Below are 20,844 nucleotides of genomic sequence, written 5' to 3'. Positions count from 1 at the left end.
TTATAATAAAAATGTTTGGTATTTACAACCAAGATTTTGGGAAAGATTTTTTTGATAGTTTTTTTTTTTTACTTTCTATTTCTTCTCTATTATAAATCAACTTTAGATTTAATGACCCGAATTATCAAATCTGCCAGTCATCACGCCAGATTTTATAATAGAGAAGTTAATAAATGTGTGTATATGTATAAAATGCCATAAACAGATATAATATTTTATGTATCTTTTTTCTTCTTTTTCTTTCAACAGTGCTCAATACTTAATTAGAGCTAGGTAGTAAAAAAGAAAACCCCAAAAAACGCATAATAAAAACAGCACTTGCAACTCTACTGCCTAGCTAAACTAAATACCATGTGTGTATTTATAAAACAATCCTGTAACACAAATGCCATTCATTTTAGCCTGAGAAACATCATATTGAAAACATGATAAACTCACTTTAAAGATGGCAATTTTCTCATCTTTCTTTTTTCACCTTTTTCTTTTGTTTTGGAATAGCGTGCCTGTTTTTATTAATAAATCATCTCTGAAGATCAGCCTATAAAACTAAAGACAATATTTTTAATTGCACATAAAATGTGCATAACAAAGAAAAAATATATAGGCATTCGTTCAAATTTTGGTTATTGGAATGCATCCAATCAGTATAAATGCTTTGAGGCCAGAAACATAACTTTCTTGAGCTTGTTATTTGAAACAATTTGTACAATATTATAAAGGATGTATTTTTTTAAGAAATATTTTCTTTTTTTTTTATATATATATATATATATATATATATTACCCTAGCAGGACCAACTAGTGTTGCTCAGAAAGTAATGAGTACCTATGTTCCCAATCTTGGACCTCATCAATGTTTTTATTTTACTTTATTTTAAAAATAAAATTAAAAACTAAAGCTTCATATTTGCCTTTTATGAATGTTTCACGCAAACACAAACCTCATAGGTCCTGGATATGACTTAAAATTATATCCGATGGTGAGGCCCCACCTTGCGGGCCTTAGGGAGTGTGGAGCCACCCTTTAATTGCCATTGCTCTCAGGTCCACTCTGACCCGGAGTGGTAGTACCTGTTAGGGCCCCAACTATGGGTTAAATAGAATTTGACTTTAAAAAAAAATATACTCCATTAAAAATCGTTCCTCAAAATAACTAAATTCGGCATTAAATAACCTGAAAAAGGTTGATATGCCGTAAAACAAAAAACAACCAACCAACCAACAAACCTCATATTATTATAAAACATTAAGAACTCTTATAAAATTTTCCTTTAGCATAGGTTTTTCTGGTTAGTGGTAATTAGAATCTGTAATTGTGAGACAGGCTCGAAGGTGCTGTAAACTGCAAGCTAAATGCACCCAACGGGATAGACACTGACAGAGGTAACATGCGACCGAGAAAAGAGGTAGTGGTGGGGCGGATGACAAGCGTAGAAAAAAAACCCAGTTGTAAACCAAAAAAAACATAAAAAGGTAGATAGGGCCAGAATGGTATTTGTAAAGGATACTTCTTTTAGCCAAGAAAGCAGTAAACGCTAATTGACCATGACAGCCCGGCGCCGATCACCAAATTCATGAGTAGCGGAAGGGTACCAATGAAATTCCAATTTACAAAGCGACCGTTGTTGGCTGCTCCCTGGTGGGCAAATGGCCTCTATTGAAAAGACACGTGGCCTTTGTGGAGTTGGATTTGGTTCATTTTTATGATCCCTCAAAGTTAATTGAATGAGACCATTCTGGTTTTAATGGCCCATCAAATTCCATTAGGCACATGCCGGCTGAGATTGGGGGTCCGCCTATTCTACTCGATTGCGTACAGAAGAAGAAAAAACAGCCCCTTTTTTGGGCATAGGCCGCCTGGTGAAGATTTGAGTGACAGCGGTTCCGGCATCCTGATTAGCTAAAGGGCCAAATGAGAGAAAAAAAAGAAGACGATCAGGAAGAAGATATAATTCCCACCCCCACAATATAAGCAGCGAGTTTTGAGCGCAAGACAGACACAGACAGACAGACACAGAGAGAGAGATCTGCTCCCCTGGGCTCGAACGAGCGAAAAAGCCGACTGCCTCATCGATTGACCCTGTCCCGTAGCTATTTAGTTTTTATCGAAAAAGAAAGAACTTTGCAGTTAACAAACGGCCAATCTCTAACTTAATAGCAAATTACGAAACAACGATTGTAACCTTTCTGAATAACAAGGAATTTTGCATAAGAAAAAAAAACAAATATCGACTTGTCTTTTTAATTTGTTTTGCATGATTGCAGAAGCACTCGACGAGTCTCTTTCAGGTACGGGTCGCTGACATTCTCATCAAGGAGACACGGAGACCAACAATCGGGGAGCGTTCCACCACTAGACGACACGCGGGTGACGTAAGTGTCACAATTGGACCCTAGTGTTATGTCCATGCAAATAGCATCACTTTCACAACATTCTGACTTGTGCAATTGTGCAGATAAAGGAGATCCGTTTATGATGTCCTGCTCCTAGCAGATGACACAAGCGAAATTGCAACAAACAGAATTCATTCAAAAAAATGTCCAACTTCAATAGGAGACAAGAGAGAAAAAATAATATATAATAACCTAATAAGTTGTTTGTACGCACATGTCTGTTCATTAGATCAACATTGGTACGATCCTGGATATGACCTTAAACTATATCCAGTGGTGAGGCCCCAGCTTACAGGTTTTGGGGAGTGTGGAGCCACCCTTTAATTGCCATTGCTCCCAGGTCCACTCTGACCCGGAGTGGTAGTACCTGTTATGTAGTATGGGTTAAATAGAAACCGACTTGAAAACAACAAATATATTCTATTAAAAAAATTTTCTTTAAAATCTTTTAAAATAATCTGAAAAGGGTTGATATGCCATAAAACAAAAACAACCAACCAATATTGGTACTTTGTATGTTAATATATATATATATATATATATATATATATCTGTGCCCTTAATAAGTCATAATTAAGTGATTAGTTTTCAAAAGAAAAATCAGAAAGAACTGTAGCATAGTCATTACTAAAAGAATTGTCAGCAAAAAGATGAGCAAAGAGATCAACCTAATGCTTACAAAATGAAACAATCTGAAGATCATTAAAAAGAGGAGGAATATCAGATTTGTCAATATTAACATTATTGTAGATTCTCAAAAAATGATGAGAACCAATCTTTTGAGATAGTTCCGAATTCTGTGAGAATAGCTACACTTAGCCTCAGAGATTGCTCTCTTGCAGGCATTGCTAACTCTTCTGTAGGATTATGTGGAAGCCTTAAAAGCATCTCAATGATACTGCTTAAAATAATGATTATGATAGGCAATGCCAAAAGAACAGATGAAAAGCAGCAAGAAGTTTAATTCGAAACTTACAATGGGGGATGAAGGCGTCAATTCCAATAAGAAGCCAGTGAGTAACCTCTTAAGCAACACAATTAGGAGATATACCAAAGATAGGACCCCATGGAACGTCACATAGAAAGCTTTCTGATAATTTTTCTATGAAAGGAACGACCAACAGAAGACTTCATAGAAAAATCGATCTCGATATCAGCAGCATGATCAGAAATATCGAATGGAGGAGAACAGTCACTAGAACATGATTCACGAACAGAAGTGAGAAAAAGATCACGTCAGGGTGGTTGATGGTCATGACCAGGAAACCATGTTGGGAAGGTGATAATTTGAGACAAATTATGAATCAGATAAGACAGATTTCACTGACTAGATCTGTGCTAAAGAGGCATAACAGTCGTAATGGTGAGCACTAAAATCATGAACGGATGAAGCTTAAGCAATTATTAATATTTCTGGATATAGTATCAACAACAGCAGTCCTTGTCAGAAAGGGAATAGTGTAAAAAGAACAAATAGAAAATAGAATGCAGTGAAGACAACCTCGGACAGATAAAAGGACACTCATGAGATTCAAGACTAGGGACACCTGCAATGAGGAAATCTCTGCAAAGAAAAAGAGCAGGATCATGTAAATGCTTCTGAGCAGACAAGCGGCAAATAACCATCCACATTGTTATCACTAAAAAGCATCCATATTAGTCTTACAAAGACGTGAGGAAAGTTGCCTAAGAGAAAGGACTGAACACCAAGAAAGTTTGACATAGGGCCTCTTATGTTACTAAAGGAAATAGTAAGGTGTTTGTGTTAATTTATAGAAGCATAATAATAAAGAGAAAGGTAGAATCACTTCAAAACAAACTCAGCCTGAAAGAAATTCCACCAATGATGTTCAATCCCCTGGACTCCAAACAGTCTAGCCAGAAAGTAAACCGTTCGATATCGATATAGGGAGAAGGGGTTACAAAGCTGTCTGACAAAAAAGTATTCTCCAAAACTAGTTAAGTGGCTTATCGTGGCATTTTATTATGACCTCATCACCAGAAGGCTTTCTAATAAATGCTAAGAAAGGCCTTCTCCCCAAGAGGTAAGACTAAACATGCCAGATACTAACCTAGCATTTTTAAGAGTCTCTGTGATCAAAGGTGGCAGGAATTATGCAAGATGAGAAGTTGGTGTCAGATCTCTTAAGTATTTGCATACCACATATTTTAAAGAAAAAACTCATCCAATGATTTCAAAATTGTCAAGAAATTAACTAATAAAGTCAATCTTTTAAAAGGAGTGAAATTAAGGATTTCTTCCATATTTTTTTTTTTTTTTTTTTTTTTTCAAAATCAAGAAGTTTGATTCCAAATAGAACAGCACAAGTAAAATAAATGTCCTCCAATTCCATAAACACTTTCTTATTTGTTGTTGTTAAAAAATAAGAATTTAACTTGTATGTTTCCAAAAGTTTTTTTAATTTAATTTACTTCAGAAAAATCAACCTCAATATCAACAACAAAATGATCAAAAGAACATGAGTAAGAAACAGGAGAAAGAAAAATTAAAGTCAATTAAATTTAGCCACTCTATAAACCCAGGGACCTTTTGTTGTAACCAGCTCTCCTTTATGTTGCTGTTCATGCTATTCCCTCCTCTTACCACTTATCCCTTTCTCTATTCCACTTGTCTAAACACTTGTATTATTTGCCCTTCCACCATCTGCAAGCAAGATTGTCAGTTTAATGTAATATTATACAAATTAAATTGGCATGAATCCTGTCGATCAAAAATCTTTGAAATTCTATTATTCCCTTTCCATTTTGACTATCATGTTTTTAATATTTGTTTATATTTCATTTTTCATTTCTTTTTGCTTTTAGACTTGTTATTAATCCATTTTCCCCTTACTTCTACCAATTAAATTTAGCTACTCTGTCTATCTTGACCCTTTTACCCAGGGACCTTTTTGTGACCCGCCCTTCCTTTATTGAACTACCCAGATCTCTTGTCGAGACAGTCTCAAACTGGAATCTTCCAATGCATTATTGGCTTAAGATCTGTGAGTACCTCACCTTTTACCCTTTCGCTTGCCTCTCTTTTCCAAACGTCTCTCTCTTTCTACTTCTTTTTATCCTTTCTAATATGCATTCTTCAGTGATTTTTTTTTTTTTTTGAATATTGCTACAAGTGTAAGTCAATATTCCAGTTCTGAAAGAAAAAAAAACAATCAAATATGTTCACATCTTTACAAGTATTAAAAAAAAAAAGCATGTATTTTCAATTTGACTTTAGTTTCAAAATAAAATTTTTCCCCACTAAAAAAAATAAAAAATTGCAAAACAAATTTACATTTTTATAAAACGTATATATATTTAGATTTTTCTTTTCTTTATAAAAATACAGTATAGCTCCTATAATTTGAACATCTACTTCGTTCAAATTAGAGGATGCTGTTCAAGTTTCATGATAAAAAAAATGTGCTGCAGTTAACTTTCTATTTCTAAGAATTAAGAAATAGTAAATGAAATGCATTGCTATATGATACTTCAAGTATATATTAAGTTGAGTTTACGATATATTGCAAGTAAGAATTGTTAAATATTATTACCAGGAACAAAAACATTGAAAATAAATTAAATCTACTCGTTAAGTATTTATTACCTAAGTTATCATCTACAGAAATCATACATTTATGTAAAATACAGTTTTTTTAGTTATTCATTGAATGAGTCTCATTGCAGTTTCTATTTTCATCAATTGAGCTCTCAGACGCTGCCATTGTATTCTGTAAGCGATCACGAAACTCTACAATTTCTTTGTTCTGTAGCTTTATGATTATATCCCTTCGGAGTGACATTGCTTGCTAAACATAGTTGTCACTAAAGTAAGGACTTTTTTCTAGAAATTTTATAACCGTCTCCATAGACTTTTCTGCGTCATCTCATGATATTGCTTCATCAGAGTGTTCTTGGTTATTTACATTAGGGTCAAGAGAATGAGAGCTGTCGTTATTTTCATCACCATTACTGCCTTCAGGATATTGATCAGTAGTTTTCTCATCTTGTTGCACCCACATTTCAACATCATTTGCATTAAGTGATTTAAGAACAGCATGGTTGGTAACCGTTTGGTTTCAAGAATTTTTTCTAGACCAGTTGCAAGCCATTGTGATGGGTTGTTTTACACTATTTTAAATATAGCAATCTGAAAAAAAAATTTACAGTTAGTGTAAATTAATTATCAATAGCTAATTTACATTAATTACATAGTACCAATATTAGCATTTCTATGCAACATCTGACTAAACAATGTAAACACTTTTACTGCAACTCCGCATCAAATATGCTAATATAATTTCAATGACGAGACAGTTCAAGTTTAAATAAAGTACAGGTTTAGAAGAAGTCCAAATGAGAGAAAGTCCAACTTTAGAGGAAGTTCAAATTAAAGGAGTTTTACTGTACTTTTACTTTTAACTTGAAATTTTCTTAGGTGTACATGATAATTTAAATAAAATAGTATATGAATTGATATTGTGTTTGGAAAGAAATCAGACATCCTCCAAATATACTCTTAATTAAATTTATCTTGCACAAAAAATATGCTTATTTAACCATCTTATTTTTTTGTTTCTGTTTTAATAACTTGCATCTAATGAGGTTCAAAGAAAGAAAGACAAATATACAGTGGAACCTAGATAGAAAGATTCTGCTTACAAAATTTTCAGCATATGAAAGATACAAGTGACAGAATATTTTCAGGCAATTAATTCTTTGAAAATCTTTAAACTCTGGATTTTATTCAATTAAAAAAATTTTTAGTGATTTTCTGGAAACATTTGTGTTGAATTTTTTTTTTTTTTATCTGAAAAACAATTTTTTTCTCTGACTTGAATTTATTTTTACTACTTACCCCTTCCCCATAGATTAAAATTATTTTAAGAATTTAAAAATTAATATACGCATTATAATATTTACCCCACCTGAAGAATGTAGATGTTTTAATTTTTATCGTACACCCTCTGAAATATTAAAAAAAAAATTCCCATCATGCACTAGTTGATTGTTTTGTTTATCCCAAGCTAGCTTTCGTTTGAGCATTCAGCATTATTCATTTTTGTCATGTTTTCTGTTGCTTTATTGAAACTGTACTGTAGCCATGGATCCAAAGAATTATGCTGGCATGGAAATAAAGTTAGAGATAATTAAGAGATATGAGAGTGGTATGCAGCTGAGTGCTATTGTAAAGGAGTAAGGCCGAAATCCATTTACAATTAGTACCATCCTGAAGCAGGAGGAAGCCATCAAAGACGAAACACATTCTAAGGACATGGCTGTCCTTCCAAATATGAGGAACCATGTCCATGATGTGATTCTTATCTAGACTAAGGAAAAGGAGATCACCAGAGACACCATCACCAAGACTATAATCTGTCAGAAAGCCATTGCCATTGTCAGTGACCTCGTGTGTGCTCAAGCAGAAGATGACCTAGGCAAAGAGATATTGCAGGATTTGCTGCAGGCACCCCTAGAGTTCAAGGCTTTATGGGAGCAGTTTGATAAATTTAGGAGATGGACTGGCATTCATTCAATGGTGTGGTATGGGGAGACTGCTAGCTTGAATATGGCAGTGACTAAAGCCTTTAAGAAATTCGATGAGTTGTCTCTGCAGGAAAACTACATTCCACAGCAAATTTTTAACTGATGAAACGGCAATTTTTTTTTTTTTTTTTAAATTACCTCGGACTTATATCGCAGAAGAGAAGCTAACGGGGCATAAACCTATGAAAAATATGATTCTCTTGCTCTCTGGAAACACCAATGATGGCTGTAAGTTTAAGCCTATACTGGTGTATCATTCAGAAAATCCTTGAATCTTCAAGTTCCACAAAATACAAAAGGAGAAACTTCCAGTGATATGGAGGGTTAATGCAAAAACCTGTCTTTTGTCAAGTGGATAAACTTCACATTCAGTCTGATTGTTGTATACCTGAAAAAAAAAAAAGAAACTATCCCTCTGTGAAATGTTTGATGTTGGACAATGCCCTGCTCACCCTCCTGGCCTTGATGATATTCTACCAGAATATTTCTTTATCACAGTTTTTTTCATTCCACCTAATGCTACCCCCTCTTCTGCAACCTATGGACCAGCAAGTGATTTCTAATTTCGTCTTTTAAAGTGATGTTTTGAAATCACTGACAGCACCAACCTCACCCTCCATGAATTTTGGAAGGACTATTCTGATATTGTGATATGCCTCAAGCCCATTGATCAAGCTTGGCAGGGGGTTTTGAGGTATACCTTGAATTCTTTAGAGAAGAAGCTGTGGCCTGATGCCATCTCCGCACAAGACTTTGAGAGATTTGTAGAAGGTGAAGCAAGAACCGTTGAAAATCATAAAGATGTTCCAGAACCTGAAGTTGAGGAAATTGTTTCACTCGGAAGGTCAATGGGGTTGGTTGTCAAGGAAAAGGACATTGATGAACTTCTCAAGGAACACAAACAGGAGCTAACCACAGATGACCTGAAGGAATTGGAGACTATGAAACTAAACATTGTTCAGGAACAGATCTTTCAGCAAGGAGAAGGACGCAAATACGACAATGGCAGAAATTATGGAAATGCTATCTTTGTATCATAAACTTGGCAGAATTCATAGAAAATAAACGCTCTGAAAAAGTTCACACAGATTGTTCTCTTGAACAATTTAATGACATTTGTACGAGTCATTTCAGGAAAATATTAAAATGTAGGCAGAAGCAATTTTTTCAATTGTTTCTTAAAAAGGCCATCAGTAAACCAAGGTGAAGATCAAATTGATCTGAGAGGGGGGGGAGGCAGAATGAAGAAGTAATGATAATTAGAAACTGAAAAAATAAAAATTAATTTTAAGTGTTTTGTAAAGTTTGGACATTGCATTACTTGAAAGATAAGGTTCCACATTTTCGTCTTAAAAATTTAATTTATTATTGCATTATGTTCTAATACCTACTTCATTTACATGTATTAACTGTTAGATTAGGTACTATTGGCTCTTATTTCATTCTAGTTTTACCCTTATAAAATTTAATGAGTCTTTTCATAGGGCCCAGGATGGATTAGACGATTTATGTGTTTTAAAACGCCTTTTAGGATATTTTGTATCCTGAAAGGTATTTTACACATAAATCGTCTAATCAAGATACAAAAGCCAAGACGGAACCAATTAATTCCGTATATAGAGGTTCCACTGTATATACTAGAAACTTTCCAGATGGAAGATGGGTTCATAGACCTTACACGATAAAAAAACTTCTAAATTAGGCCATTTGCTTTTAAACGAAATAACAAAATAAATTTTTTAAAAAGCCCATTGTAAATGCAGACTTATTTTAAATAACAGACTTTTTTCTTTTTTTTTTTTTACTATTTGTCATTTTTTGCAAACACTTTCAACATCTGAGCAAAGCTAGATAGAGATAAAGGTCACAAATGACAAAGGTGTGAAATATCGATACGTGTGTATATTTACAACAGTTATTGAAAGTGGAAAGTGCCGTAAGTCTGGAGAGACATGTTGTTGCTCCAAGGAAAATCACCTGTTTTGACCAGAAAATTACTATTAAGTTTACAAGTTCTTGCAGAATTTTTAATTTTGATTTCAAATGATGTATTTTCAAATAAGTTTAAATTACAATCATTTTAAAACAATGAAGTCTTTTCAGAATGCTGAATACAAGATGGAAAAAAGCAAATTTGCACAATTTTCTTATTTCAATTAAAGCTAGGCCAAAAAGCTGCTTAAACAGCTTGCAATATCAACAAAGAATTTTTCCCAAGAACCACTACTGAATGTACAGACGATAGTGGTTTGATAAATTTTGTAGTGGCAATGAGTCTTGAAGATGAGCGTAGTGGTCATCCATCAGTTGTTGACAACAATCATTTAAAAGCCTTAGTCGAAGCCAAGTTTGAGAACTTGTTTCTGAATTAGACATGACATGTACAACGATTTCCAACCATTTCAAAAAGACAAAAAACTTGATAAATGGGTGCCTAATGAATTCAATGACAACCAAAAGAAACACTGTTATCTTCTCTTTTTTACGCAACAAGAACGACTAATTGCTCGACGATTGTGACGAAAAGTGGATTCTTTACAACAACCGGCGACACTCAGCTGTGGTTAGACGCCGACAAAGCCCCCATGACACTTCCCAAAACCAGAGTTGCACCAAAAGAAGGTTATGCTAACTGTTTGGTGGTCTACGATCAGTCTCATCCATTATTGTTTTTTGAATGCAGGCGAAACCACTACTGCGAAAAAGTACTGTCAACAAATAGATGAAATGCATTAGAAACTTTAACAATGACACCCAGCATTAGTCAACAGAAAAGCTCCAATTCTCCTCCACGATAATGCCCGACCACATGTTGCTAAACCGACCTTGCAGAAGTTGAACGAATTGGGCTACACAACTCTGCCTCCTCCACTATACTCTCCAGACCTCTCAACTACCGACTACTGTTTTTTCGAGTATCTTGAAAATTTTCTGCATGAGAAATGCTTCAAAAACCTAAGTGATATCAAAAACGGCACCAGAACGTAAGACTTTTACATTACTGGCATAAATACACTTGTTTAGCGTTGGCAAAAGTGTGTTAATTCTGATGGTGCTTATTTCGATCAATAAATTTTTGTTTGAGCTGTGAGATATGTTCACCTGAATTTAAAAGTTAAAAACTGCATGAGAACTTTTTTGTCAACCTGATAGTAATGACTCGTGTAAGAATTCCGAATGAGTAAGAAATGATATTTTAAATGTCTGTGATAATGACTTGTGGAAAGTATCTCTTGTTAATATGGCAACGAATATTTCCCACAATTATTTGTTTCTATTTTCCATATGTTTATAAATCTACAATAGGAAATGAGTAATGATTTAAGAAATCTTTCCTCAAGATGTTTCTGTCATTTTTATTGTTTTCTTTACAGACATCTTCAAGAATGCTCGCCCTTTAGGTAACTTTGCTGCTGTTCTTCTCACTTATGGCGCCAGTTCTCTGTTACATGTAAGTCATTTATCCAAAAAAAGAAAAAAAAAACTTTCACAACTGAGTAAAGAGATAGTAATATATAATTATGTTTCGGAGTTTGGGGATGAGGATTTAAAATTTGAATTGTTTAGACGACTGATGTGATCTTCCAACAGAAACACACATCCTTTTATATTTATTTATTCTTATATATTTTGGATGATTCGAATTGATGTTCTCATCTTGGATATTACTCTCGCAATGTCTCAGTCGATGTAACCTCTGACCTTTAAGATGTGTCTGGTCAAACTTGGGAATTTGTATGAAATTTTGAACAGGCAATACTCATGATGCAATTATGGATTACGTAAGATTTCTACCTGATCATGGCTGACAGAATAAGAATAATATAATTATGTGGATTAAATTAAGGATTCTCCAGAGTTTGACAAAATGCACTTGAAGATTGGAAGTTACATTGGCGAAAAAGGTGTGAGAATAATATCCAAGGTTAGAATGGTAATCCAAATAATCCAAAGTAATATTGAAGAAAAAAACGTATTAAAAGAAAACCTATAATTTATAAAGTGATTTTTATTAGAGCTTAAAATAGGTTATTGGTAAATTCACCTTTGTCCGCACTTTTCTCAATAACTAAGTCTTGGAATTTTTTGAAATTTTGCACAAACATTAAACATGAAATGAGTAAAAAAAAAAAAAAAAGTAACAGAACGAATTTTCTGGGAAAACTCCAATTGTTCCCCTAGGGGTGCCTTTTCAGTTAAAATGGCTAAATTTACACTTTTGTGCTTGTTAAAAAAAAATTGATGCCTTGGATTTTTATAAAACTTTCTGAAAAGTTGTAACTGATTTCTATATAATTTTGTTTGTTTATACTTCGCGATAAGTCTTGGGTGTGCCTCGGAGCTCTTTTAGAGCTCATAAAAACACTCCATTTTTCGGACTATTTTACCATATTTGTCCAAAATTTTCTGTGTATGTCTATTTAGCAGTTTTGCATGGTGCTGAACTCAAATTTAAATATGTTAAGCCTTGGGGACTTTGGGGGATATATTGAGAGTGGGGGTAATGATGGATTTGGTCGTTTCGTTTTTTGCATGGTGCAGAACTCAAAGTTACCTAAAAGCCTAAAACTGCACTGTTTGTTCATTTTCACCAGGATTTGATGTCCCCGTGGTGACTTTTGGGGCTAAATGGAGTGGGTGGGTAAATGCTGAACTTTGTCATTTTTTTTTTTTATGCCTCGTTCACTGTGCACTCGCGGAGGACCATGCATGCTTCACTTGTTTTTTCTTTTAACCTTCTTCATTAGTCACCAATTAATCGAAGCCTTTGAATTTGCTCTCACTGTTCCCTCCACATATGCATACATTGTGACTCGTACACTGATAATTATCTTATGTACTACACGTGCACTTTTGGATGTAGTGCTTCACCATGTATATGTAAACGCGTTTGTCTTCAATGCTCAAACAATAACAAACAAAAAATAATGCCTCTACATTTACGAGCAATAAAATTCCCTGTGATTCTGACAGTAAATACGCCTGACTGCAACATCTTTGGCCGCAGTTTCAAATCTGGGACTAGTATTCTAGTAATTCCTCAAAAATACATCTCTTTTATAGAACTCTACTAAACTTCATCAAGGAAGTTGAGGAAGGATTATAGATCGTTAGTGTTATTCATAACTATAAAAGTTTGATTTTCATAACTACTATTTGCTCATAAAATTGATTATTAGTTTTTTTTTATATAGAAAATAGTCTATTTGTAAAATTCTTATTTTTGCTCAAACAAATTTGACCGAGAATAAAAATTAAAAAAAAAATAAAACCTTTGTTCTATTTAGTTCTGAATATTTAATATTTTTTTTTCAAATTTTTTATTTTCAGGGTTTGAACTTCCAACTTGCAGCTGTATTATTCTCCTTAGGATTCTATTCTTACATAGAACATGGTGAGATTTTATTTACTCTAAAGTCTACTAATTTTTTTTTCTTTGTGTTTACCCTCAAAGTAGGTATATTGCTACTGGAGCATAAGGATTACATAAGGGTACTGTGATAGCAACCAGATTTGTAGGTGCATTTAATTAGGAAAATTCTTAATTGGATGCAAGTTCTGTTTTTTTTTTTTGGTTGCCCAACAAAAGAAAGGTGGACCTGTAAATTCACCCTTGTCTGTTTGTCCATCCACACTTTTCTCAATAACTATGCTTTGGAATTTTTTAAAATTTTGCATAAACATTAAACATGAGTAAAAAAGTAACAGAACAGATTTTCCTGGAAAACTCTGGTTGCTAGAGGTGCCTTTCGGGTTAAAATGGCTAAAATTGACACTTTTGTGCTTATTAAAAAAAAATTGATGCCTTGGATTTTTATAAAACTTTCTGAAAAGTTGTAACTAACTGATTTCTATATAATTCTGTTTGTCTATACTTCGTGATAACTCTTGGGTGTGCCTCAGGGGCTCTTTTAGGGCTAATAAAAACACTCCATTTTTGGAACTATTTGTCCAAAATTTTCTGTGTATGTCTATTTAGCAGTTTTGTATGGTACTGAACTCAAATTTAAATATGTTAAGGCCTTGGGGACTGTTGGGGCTAAATGGTGGGTGGGGGTGGGTCAAATGATGGACTTGGGCATTTCTTTTTTTTCATTTTTTTTTTTTTTTTGAATGGTGCAGAACTCTAATTTACATATGTTAAGGCCTGAAACTGCACTGTTTGTTCATTTTCACCAGAATTTGATGTTCCTTGGGGACTTTTGGGGCTAAATGGGGGGGGGGGCCAAATGCTGAACTTAGTCATTTATTTTTAATGTCTTGTTCAGTGTGCACTCACAGGGGACCATGCATGCTTCACTTATTTTAATAAGGATTACAAAGTATTGTGATGTCATAATAGGCACTTTCCCTCTCATCTACCACCTCTTATTCGGTGGCAGGCAAGCAAGATAACAACCATAATTGTAGTATATAGATGTGTTCCTTCATAGTTACATACCATTCAAATTACTAGTGCTGCAGTTATACTTATAATTTTAACAAATTTATTCATCTCTTCTTTAAGTGATTTTATTTATATGTAAGCAAATCTTTAAACATTGATTTCTTTTTTTTTAATGAATATTTTATCTTTTTTTCTTTCTTTTCTCAGTTTTTAGGGGGAAATTAGCTCTAATATTTGATGCATGTATTCTTGCCAAGAAATGTAAAGAAAATTGTACTCACTTATATAAAGCAGTAAGTATTTATTTGTGGACTTTTTTATTTTTTGAATATTTAAAACTAGTGAAGAAACCTGGTGATGTCCGAGAGTAAGACTGTGAAACATTTTCCCAATTTTTATTCAATTTAAAAAAAATACATTTGTGCCTACATGGTCTTTTGGCTCAAAACAAAGTGCAGTATCTGTTCTAATACTACAGTTAATCTGTTTTCTCCTTAGTTAGTGAAGGATAAATTTTTCTAGACTGAAGCAATTTTTATTCCTGTCCCAATCCATATGTAACATTAAATTTCTTATTAAAAAAAAAATGAAGTAAACAAAAAACGGAAAGAAACTGAGAACAAAGCGAGTATTGTTTTTCTAAGCAGTTCACTTCTTGTAATTAAAAAAAAAAAAATACTCAAGCTAAGATCAAAACTAAAATTTAGACAGTGAGTCAAGTACAATAACCAATAGCCAGCGTGACATGTTTAAAAAGTGTTTTCAAACCTACTTGTTCTTTCTTAACATAATGTGAACGATTTGTGCATGCGCAGTCGTGAAACAGTTGACAAACAGCTAAAAATCCAATGACCTCTCCCCACTACCAATTTTTTAATTTTAATCGCTTAGTAGCCCCTTTTTACCAGATGAAAACTGATTTTAAAAAAAAGAAAAAAGTTTTCCACATGTCTAAATACCCTATATACCAAATTTCAAGTCTGTAGATCAAAAATTCGTTGAGTGTATAGGTTGAGAAGTATCCTCACACACACATTCTCACTTTACATATATACAAGTTAGAAAAGCATTTCATCCAAAGCATGAAAACGGTTAAACAAAATGTTTTTACTATAGGCTTTAAAAATAAAGGTACAAGATTCAATTTGAAATTTATTTATCTTCAAAGTGCACTTTTATAAATTTTACAAAGTAAGGTATAAAACTTTAATTTAAATTGAATCAAAAAATTACCTTGGGTTTATTTTATATAATGTACATTCTGTTGCACTTTTTAAAAAAAAAATAATTGAAAATTTTATATCTATATCATTAATTGCTAGATGAAAGATAATGTTTTTAAATTGCAATAAAATATACATTACATAAAATAAATCCAAGGTAATGTTTTGATTCAATTTAAATTAAATTTTTATATCTTTGTAAAATTTATAAAAATCTTGTACCTTTATTTTTAATGTCTATAGTAAAAACATTTTGTTTAACAATTTTCATGCCTTGGATGAAATGCTTTTCTAACTTGTATCTTATCTTTTTAAGATTATATTTTAAAACTCTCCTTCTCTCTATTTCAGTTTATTTCTCCTCACACCACAACTCATTTTTGCAGCCCCCTCTTTGTAATACAGGTCTGAATAATGAGAAAATCTGAATTTTTTAACAAAAACTTTAAAATAACTTTTTTAGATTAAATTTTTTTTAACTTCTTTCAGAATAGAAAATCTTTAAAATTTAATAAGGAACATATTTCATATAGGTTTCATTAACAAATATTCAGTACATAATGAGAAAAATAGAGATGAAAATTTCAAAAGGACTGTATAACTGGTTACGGTCAATAGTAGTCCTCGTCAGCGAAAGTCTTTGTTATTCTATTATTATTATTATTTAAAACATTTTGTGTCCTGCTTTTTCACGCGAGGACTTATATATGCACACATCATTTTACATATTTATTTTACAAAGTTTCCAATAAATTACAATTCTGTCTCAAGTAATTTTATTCCCTATTTTCTTATATATCTTCCCATTAGTTTGTTGGTATTAATTAAAGCGATTTACTAGAAAAAAGGATAAAATGCTGAATGAAAACTTTCTGGTTAGATTATTTTGACATTCAGGTGAGAATTTCTGGGTAAGTTTACATTGCGTACAGATAAATTATATTTATTTAGAAAAATTAATTTTGCATTGAACGCAATGATTAACAAAGTTTTTTTTTTATAATTAAATAGATAGGTATACTTTTTATTGCTTTTTTGTTCTTTTTTATATAAAGAAGGTTGTAACTGGATTTATGAACATGGCCGTGTGTGTTCACTGCACTGGCCATGATGGTGCTACTTATGCTAGTCCAAAGTTTTTGTTCGATCTAGTCAGCCCTGCAACAAAGGACTTCTCCTTTGTGAACAAAAATCACAACTCCAGTTTATAAAATAATTTATTTCTTGGGGGTTATCAGTGGTACTCATTTTCCCAAGGTTGAATGACAGACTTGCTAAATGAGTTTTCTGTGATTGGAAGCACAATTATCATTGACAGTCCTTCAGCCCCAATCTGCCAAACTGCCTAGGAGCTCTCAAGAAAATCAACTGTCCTGTCAAACATTCAACTCCAACTCTTTCGTTAGAAGGAGGGCTCTTACTTCCCTCTCTTCCTATCTCCTGAAATCTTTTCATCTAGATTCTGGGCTTTGTTGGGATTTATACCATTTGACCATCCAGAAGTCGATCGCTTAAGATATCCAGCCAAAATAACATCCAGATCGTCTCTATTCATCAGATGCTTATCTTCAAATAAGCTTGGACATTGTTTTTCCCACAATTCCAGCATGACGTTCCCATTAAACGAAGCACTTATTTTTAAAACAAAGCAAGGATCTTCTGAGTGGTCGGATTCTGGCCAGAGATACTTTAGTTGCCTCCGCCAATCCCCTCTCATCTTTTGACCAAGCATCAATGTCTGCTACTCGTATACACCTGTGAAGCATGTTTACATATTAATTGCACATGGAGAACGGGTAGTTTTTTTTGCTAGGAAAAGGCATGATGTAATGGTTACAAGGAGGTTCGGACGTCAATTTATTACATCTTTTGCTTGTAACTTTAAAATTATTTGTTCATCAAATGTTTCAATAAATTGATTGTATCACACACAATTTGAAAACTCTGCTTGGGTGTCATCTCTTCATAGTATGAACCTATATACCCTAACCTATATATCCACTCTCTAGCTATTGTCTAAACTAGACTCAACCTATGGTATGAAACCAGTCTAAGAGAGAAAAATCTCTGAAGTAGCCCCAATCTTTCTGTTTACCTCTGTATTTTTGGTTATCCTTGAATTCACCAGTTCACTAAACTCATGCAATACTGGTTCAGGTGATGTGTAGTTAGGGATTGAACAACCTTGCTTTAGTATAGACTTAGTGTGCATGTACCCTTACATAAGGTATTCATTATCTCTCAGGATTGTGTGTGTTTGGACAATGTCAAAACCTTGTTAATTCACTGCTCGCATAGCAGCAGCCAAATAGTGCAATGGTTAGAAGCTCTGACTGTCGTTTGGGCGGTTAGATTTTGATCCTGGCTTGAGGTAGTTGCTTGTCTAGCCGCACTGATGAGCTGTGAAACAGCGAAACAGTACTGTATGTGGATGACACACCCATATATATATATATATATATATATATATATATATATATTAAAATTTAGTAATTTAAATTTTTAATGGTCTGTAGCAAGTTAAAGTAGTTTTTAAGGGGTCAAAATTGAAAAAAATTGTTATACATTTTGTACATTCATCTTAGTTTATTTTTAATTTTTAATCAATACATATGTGTCACATTGGTCACCAGCTTTGAATGCTACAGTTTTGCTTTCGGTTAGGATTCTAGCTAATGGCAACCTAAATACTTTTTTTACTTTTGAAATCATGACTCTATAATAACGTAGAAAATCTGAACAAATTAAAATATCATATTTAAGAGGTTTTTATGACCGGGCAAAGTCCCCCCCTCTAGTTTGTGTGTGTGTGTGTGTGTATATATATATATATATATATATATATATATAAACTTAACCATCTTTTGCAGAACAATCCTTATGTGATAGCCACAAATATGGCATTTGTTGGCCTTTCTATGTTCCACCTCGCTTACCTTGGTCTCATGTTTGATAGCAGTTCTCAAGAAGAAACGGTAAGATTCCAAAAGATTTTATAAAATAAACTTAACATGTTGATTCCTTAATCTTAATATTACTGTTCTTCCATCGTATTCTCATGTCAACTTTGTTCGTATAAATGCTTTTTATTTTTCTTGGGAAGCAAAATGATTTTTCCAGATGCATTTTACAATCTTTAAGAGAATTTAAATTTTTTTTTTTTTTGTTCTATGAAAAATTGATTTAATTGTTAAATAAATACTAATCTGAAGGTGTTACATTGAGTGAATAAAGTACAATGGTCAGAAAATCTTGTATTAAAGAATTGAATACCGACCAACCATATCGTTGACAATGGTATGTTTTTTAGAGGAGGTAAAGTTATACAAATATGTGGTGGATTCCAAAGATTAATCATTGGCATTAAATACAATTTCAGGCATGCGACTTGCACATGTATGGTGTAATCTAGAGATCCAATTTTCACAAGTCTACACATTAAATTAGGCTGTATTTCAGCAGTAACGTGTCGAATGTTTCCTTCTAAGCGGTGTATTGTGTCTGATTTATCAGTGTAGACATGATATTTTATATATCCTTAAAGAAAATCACATGAACTAGGTGGCTAACTGACAGGTTCATTTTGTGAAATTATTCGTTCATCAAATGTTTCTCTCAATAAATTGATTGTAACACACACAATTTGAAAATTTTGTTTGGGTCTTAGTCTCTTTATGGTAAATTACCAAACTAAGCTGAACTCAAAATAGTGCATAGTTGCCAAATCTGCAATTAAAGAAAATGGTTTCCAATTTAAAGTTTGGCGCACACACACACACATACTGATGAAAGTTCACTTGATTGGGTTGTGATTCTCAGATCCATGTGCTTGGATTATTAAACTTTGCAAACTACATTTGCCATGATGGATCATGTCCAATTAATTGTACAATTAAAAAAAAAATTTTTTTTTTAATTTCTTCCAGTAACAAAAATAATTATTTTTAGACTTGTTTTTGCTCTGATTTCATGATTGTCTACCATTGGGTTTTACAACTAACATTTGTTCTTGTTCAAAATTCCCTCTATATTAAAAAAACAAAAATAAAGACAAATCTGTATAATATACATATCTGTTACAAAACGAAAATATCATATTCCAAAGATCACAAATTCATCAAGTATTATTTTTCATCTCTCACATCGCCATTTTGAAATTAATCTTGGATATAACTCAACAATTATTTAAACTTGCAAGGTTTTTGTTGTAATGCTTACTAATTCCCATTAATCGCTTAAAAATGAGTTTGTCTATAAAAATAATCAGTTTATGATTTTTGGAATATATTTTTGTTTCATACATGATACAGATTTTTCTTTGTCTAATTTTTAAATTTTATTTCTGGACAAGAAGTTAAACATCTAGATATACATTTTAATTAAAGCATGTTAAAATGATACTCTTTCTAATTGATCGGTTTATTAAAGAAAAATAATACCAGGAACTTTTGAATTTGTTATGTAATGAAAAGAAATAACCAACTCGAAACACAAACAATACAAGTGATTTTACCTTCTCTCTTTTCAGGGCTACGATATGAAACACACTCTGTCTAAATGGTCATCATTGGATTATCTCAGTCATTGGGTGGCCATTGGAACATACCTTTTCCATCTGTTAATATGAGACTCATTCTATATCATCATTTTACAATTTACCATCAAACACATTAAAAAAAACCTACCATCTTTTTCAATTCGTCCACATAAACTGTTCATATCAAATGGAAAAAATACAGATCTGATAATGTTTTTATTAATTTTTATTTTTCTCCTTTTAATTCAATCATAAAAATCCTTTCACAAATTTTTTTTAGCTTACCAACATATTCAAGTTGCAGAAACAAGTTAATCCAAGAATGTCGAAAATATTTAATGTGGTCTGTGACTCTATTATTATTTTTTAATTATTATATTTTATCTATCATATAAAGTTAGCTTGTTGAATTTTACAAATCAGACCCAGATAACATTTAAGCTGACAAATCAAACATTGCTTCTGATGAGCCAATTTTGATTTGTCATTGTACCATGTTATTGGCAATATAATATACTTAAGGAGTAACAGTGGTTAAATGGTTAACAACATGAACTGAAAACTTTAGTGTGCCATGTTTGAATTCAGTTCATTCCGCAGAAACACTTTCATTAAACTCAAACTTGACCTTGTGTCAAATCTCCTGAAAGAATAAAATAACATAAAATTAGCTACAATTTATTTTTAGAATTGTCTGGCTCAGACAACTGATAATCTGTACATTTTTAAATCGGCTAAGAGTATTTACAAAATAA

General features: G+C 32.7%; 1 protein-coding gene across 2 annotated transcripts in view; it reads left to right on the top strand.

The window, feature by feature from the left end:
• LOC145240445 (protein-serine O-palmitoleoyltransferase porcupine-like) overlaps positions 1-20,319 on the top strand; it is a 78,970-nt gene extending 58,651 nt beyond the window's left edge. For both annotated transcript variants that reach the window (XM_080103983.1, XM_080103976.1), the window contains exons 8-13: positions 5,299-5,399; positions 11,316-11,392; positions 13,273-13,336; positions 14,537-14,622; positions 18,423-18,527; positions 20,081-20,319. In XM_080103983.1, the coding sequence (XP_079960109.1) occupies positions 5,299-5,399; positions 11,316-11,392; positions 13,273-13,336; positions 14,537-14,622; positions 18,423-18,527; positions 20,081-20,179 (532 nt within the window). In that variant the 3' untranslated portion in view covers positions 20,180-20,319. The remainder of the gene's footprint in view (positions 1-5,298; positions 5,400-11,315; positions 11,393-13,272; positions 13,337-14,536; positions 14,623-18,422; positions 18,528-20,080) is intronic.
• The last annotated feature ends 525 nt before the right edge of the window (positions 20,320-20,844 follow it).

This window comes from Euprymna scolopes, chromosome 1, assembly GCF_053919585.1.
Source record: "Euprymna scolopes isolate OS-2025 chromosome 1, ASM5391958v1, whole genome shotgun sequence".
NCBI classification, from domain to species: domain Eukaryota; kingdom Metazoa; phylum Mollusca; class Cephalopoda; order Sepiida; family Sepiolidae; genus Euprymna; species Euprymna scolopes.
Note: the sequence above shows the minus strand (reverse complement) of the source record. Positions and strands in the feature narration are given on the sequence as shown.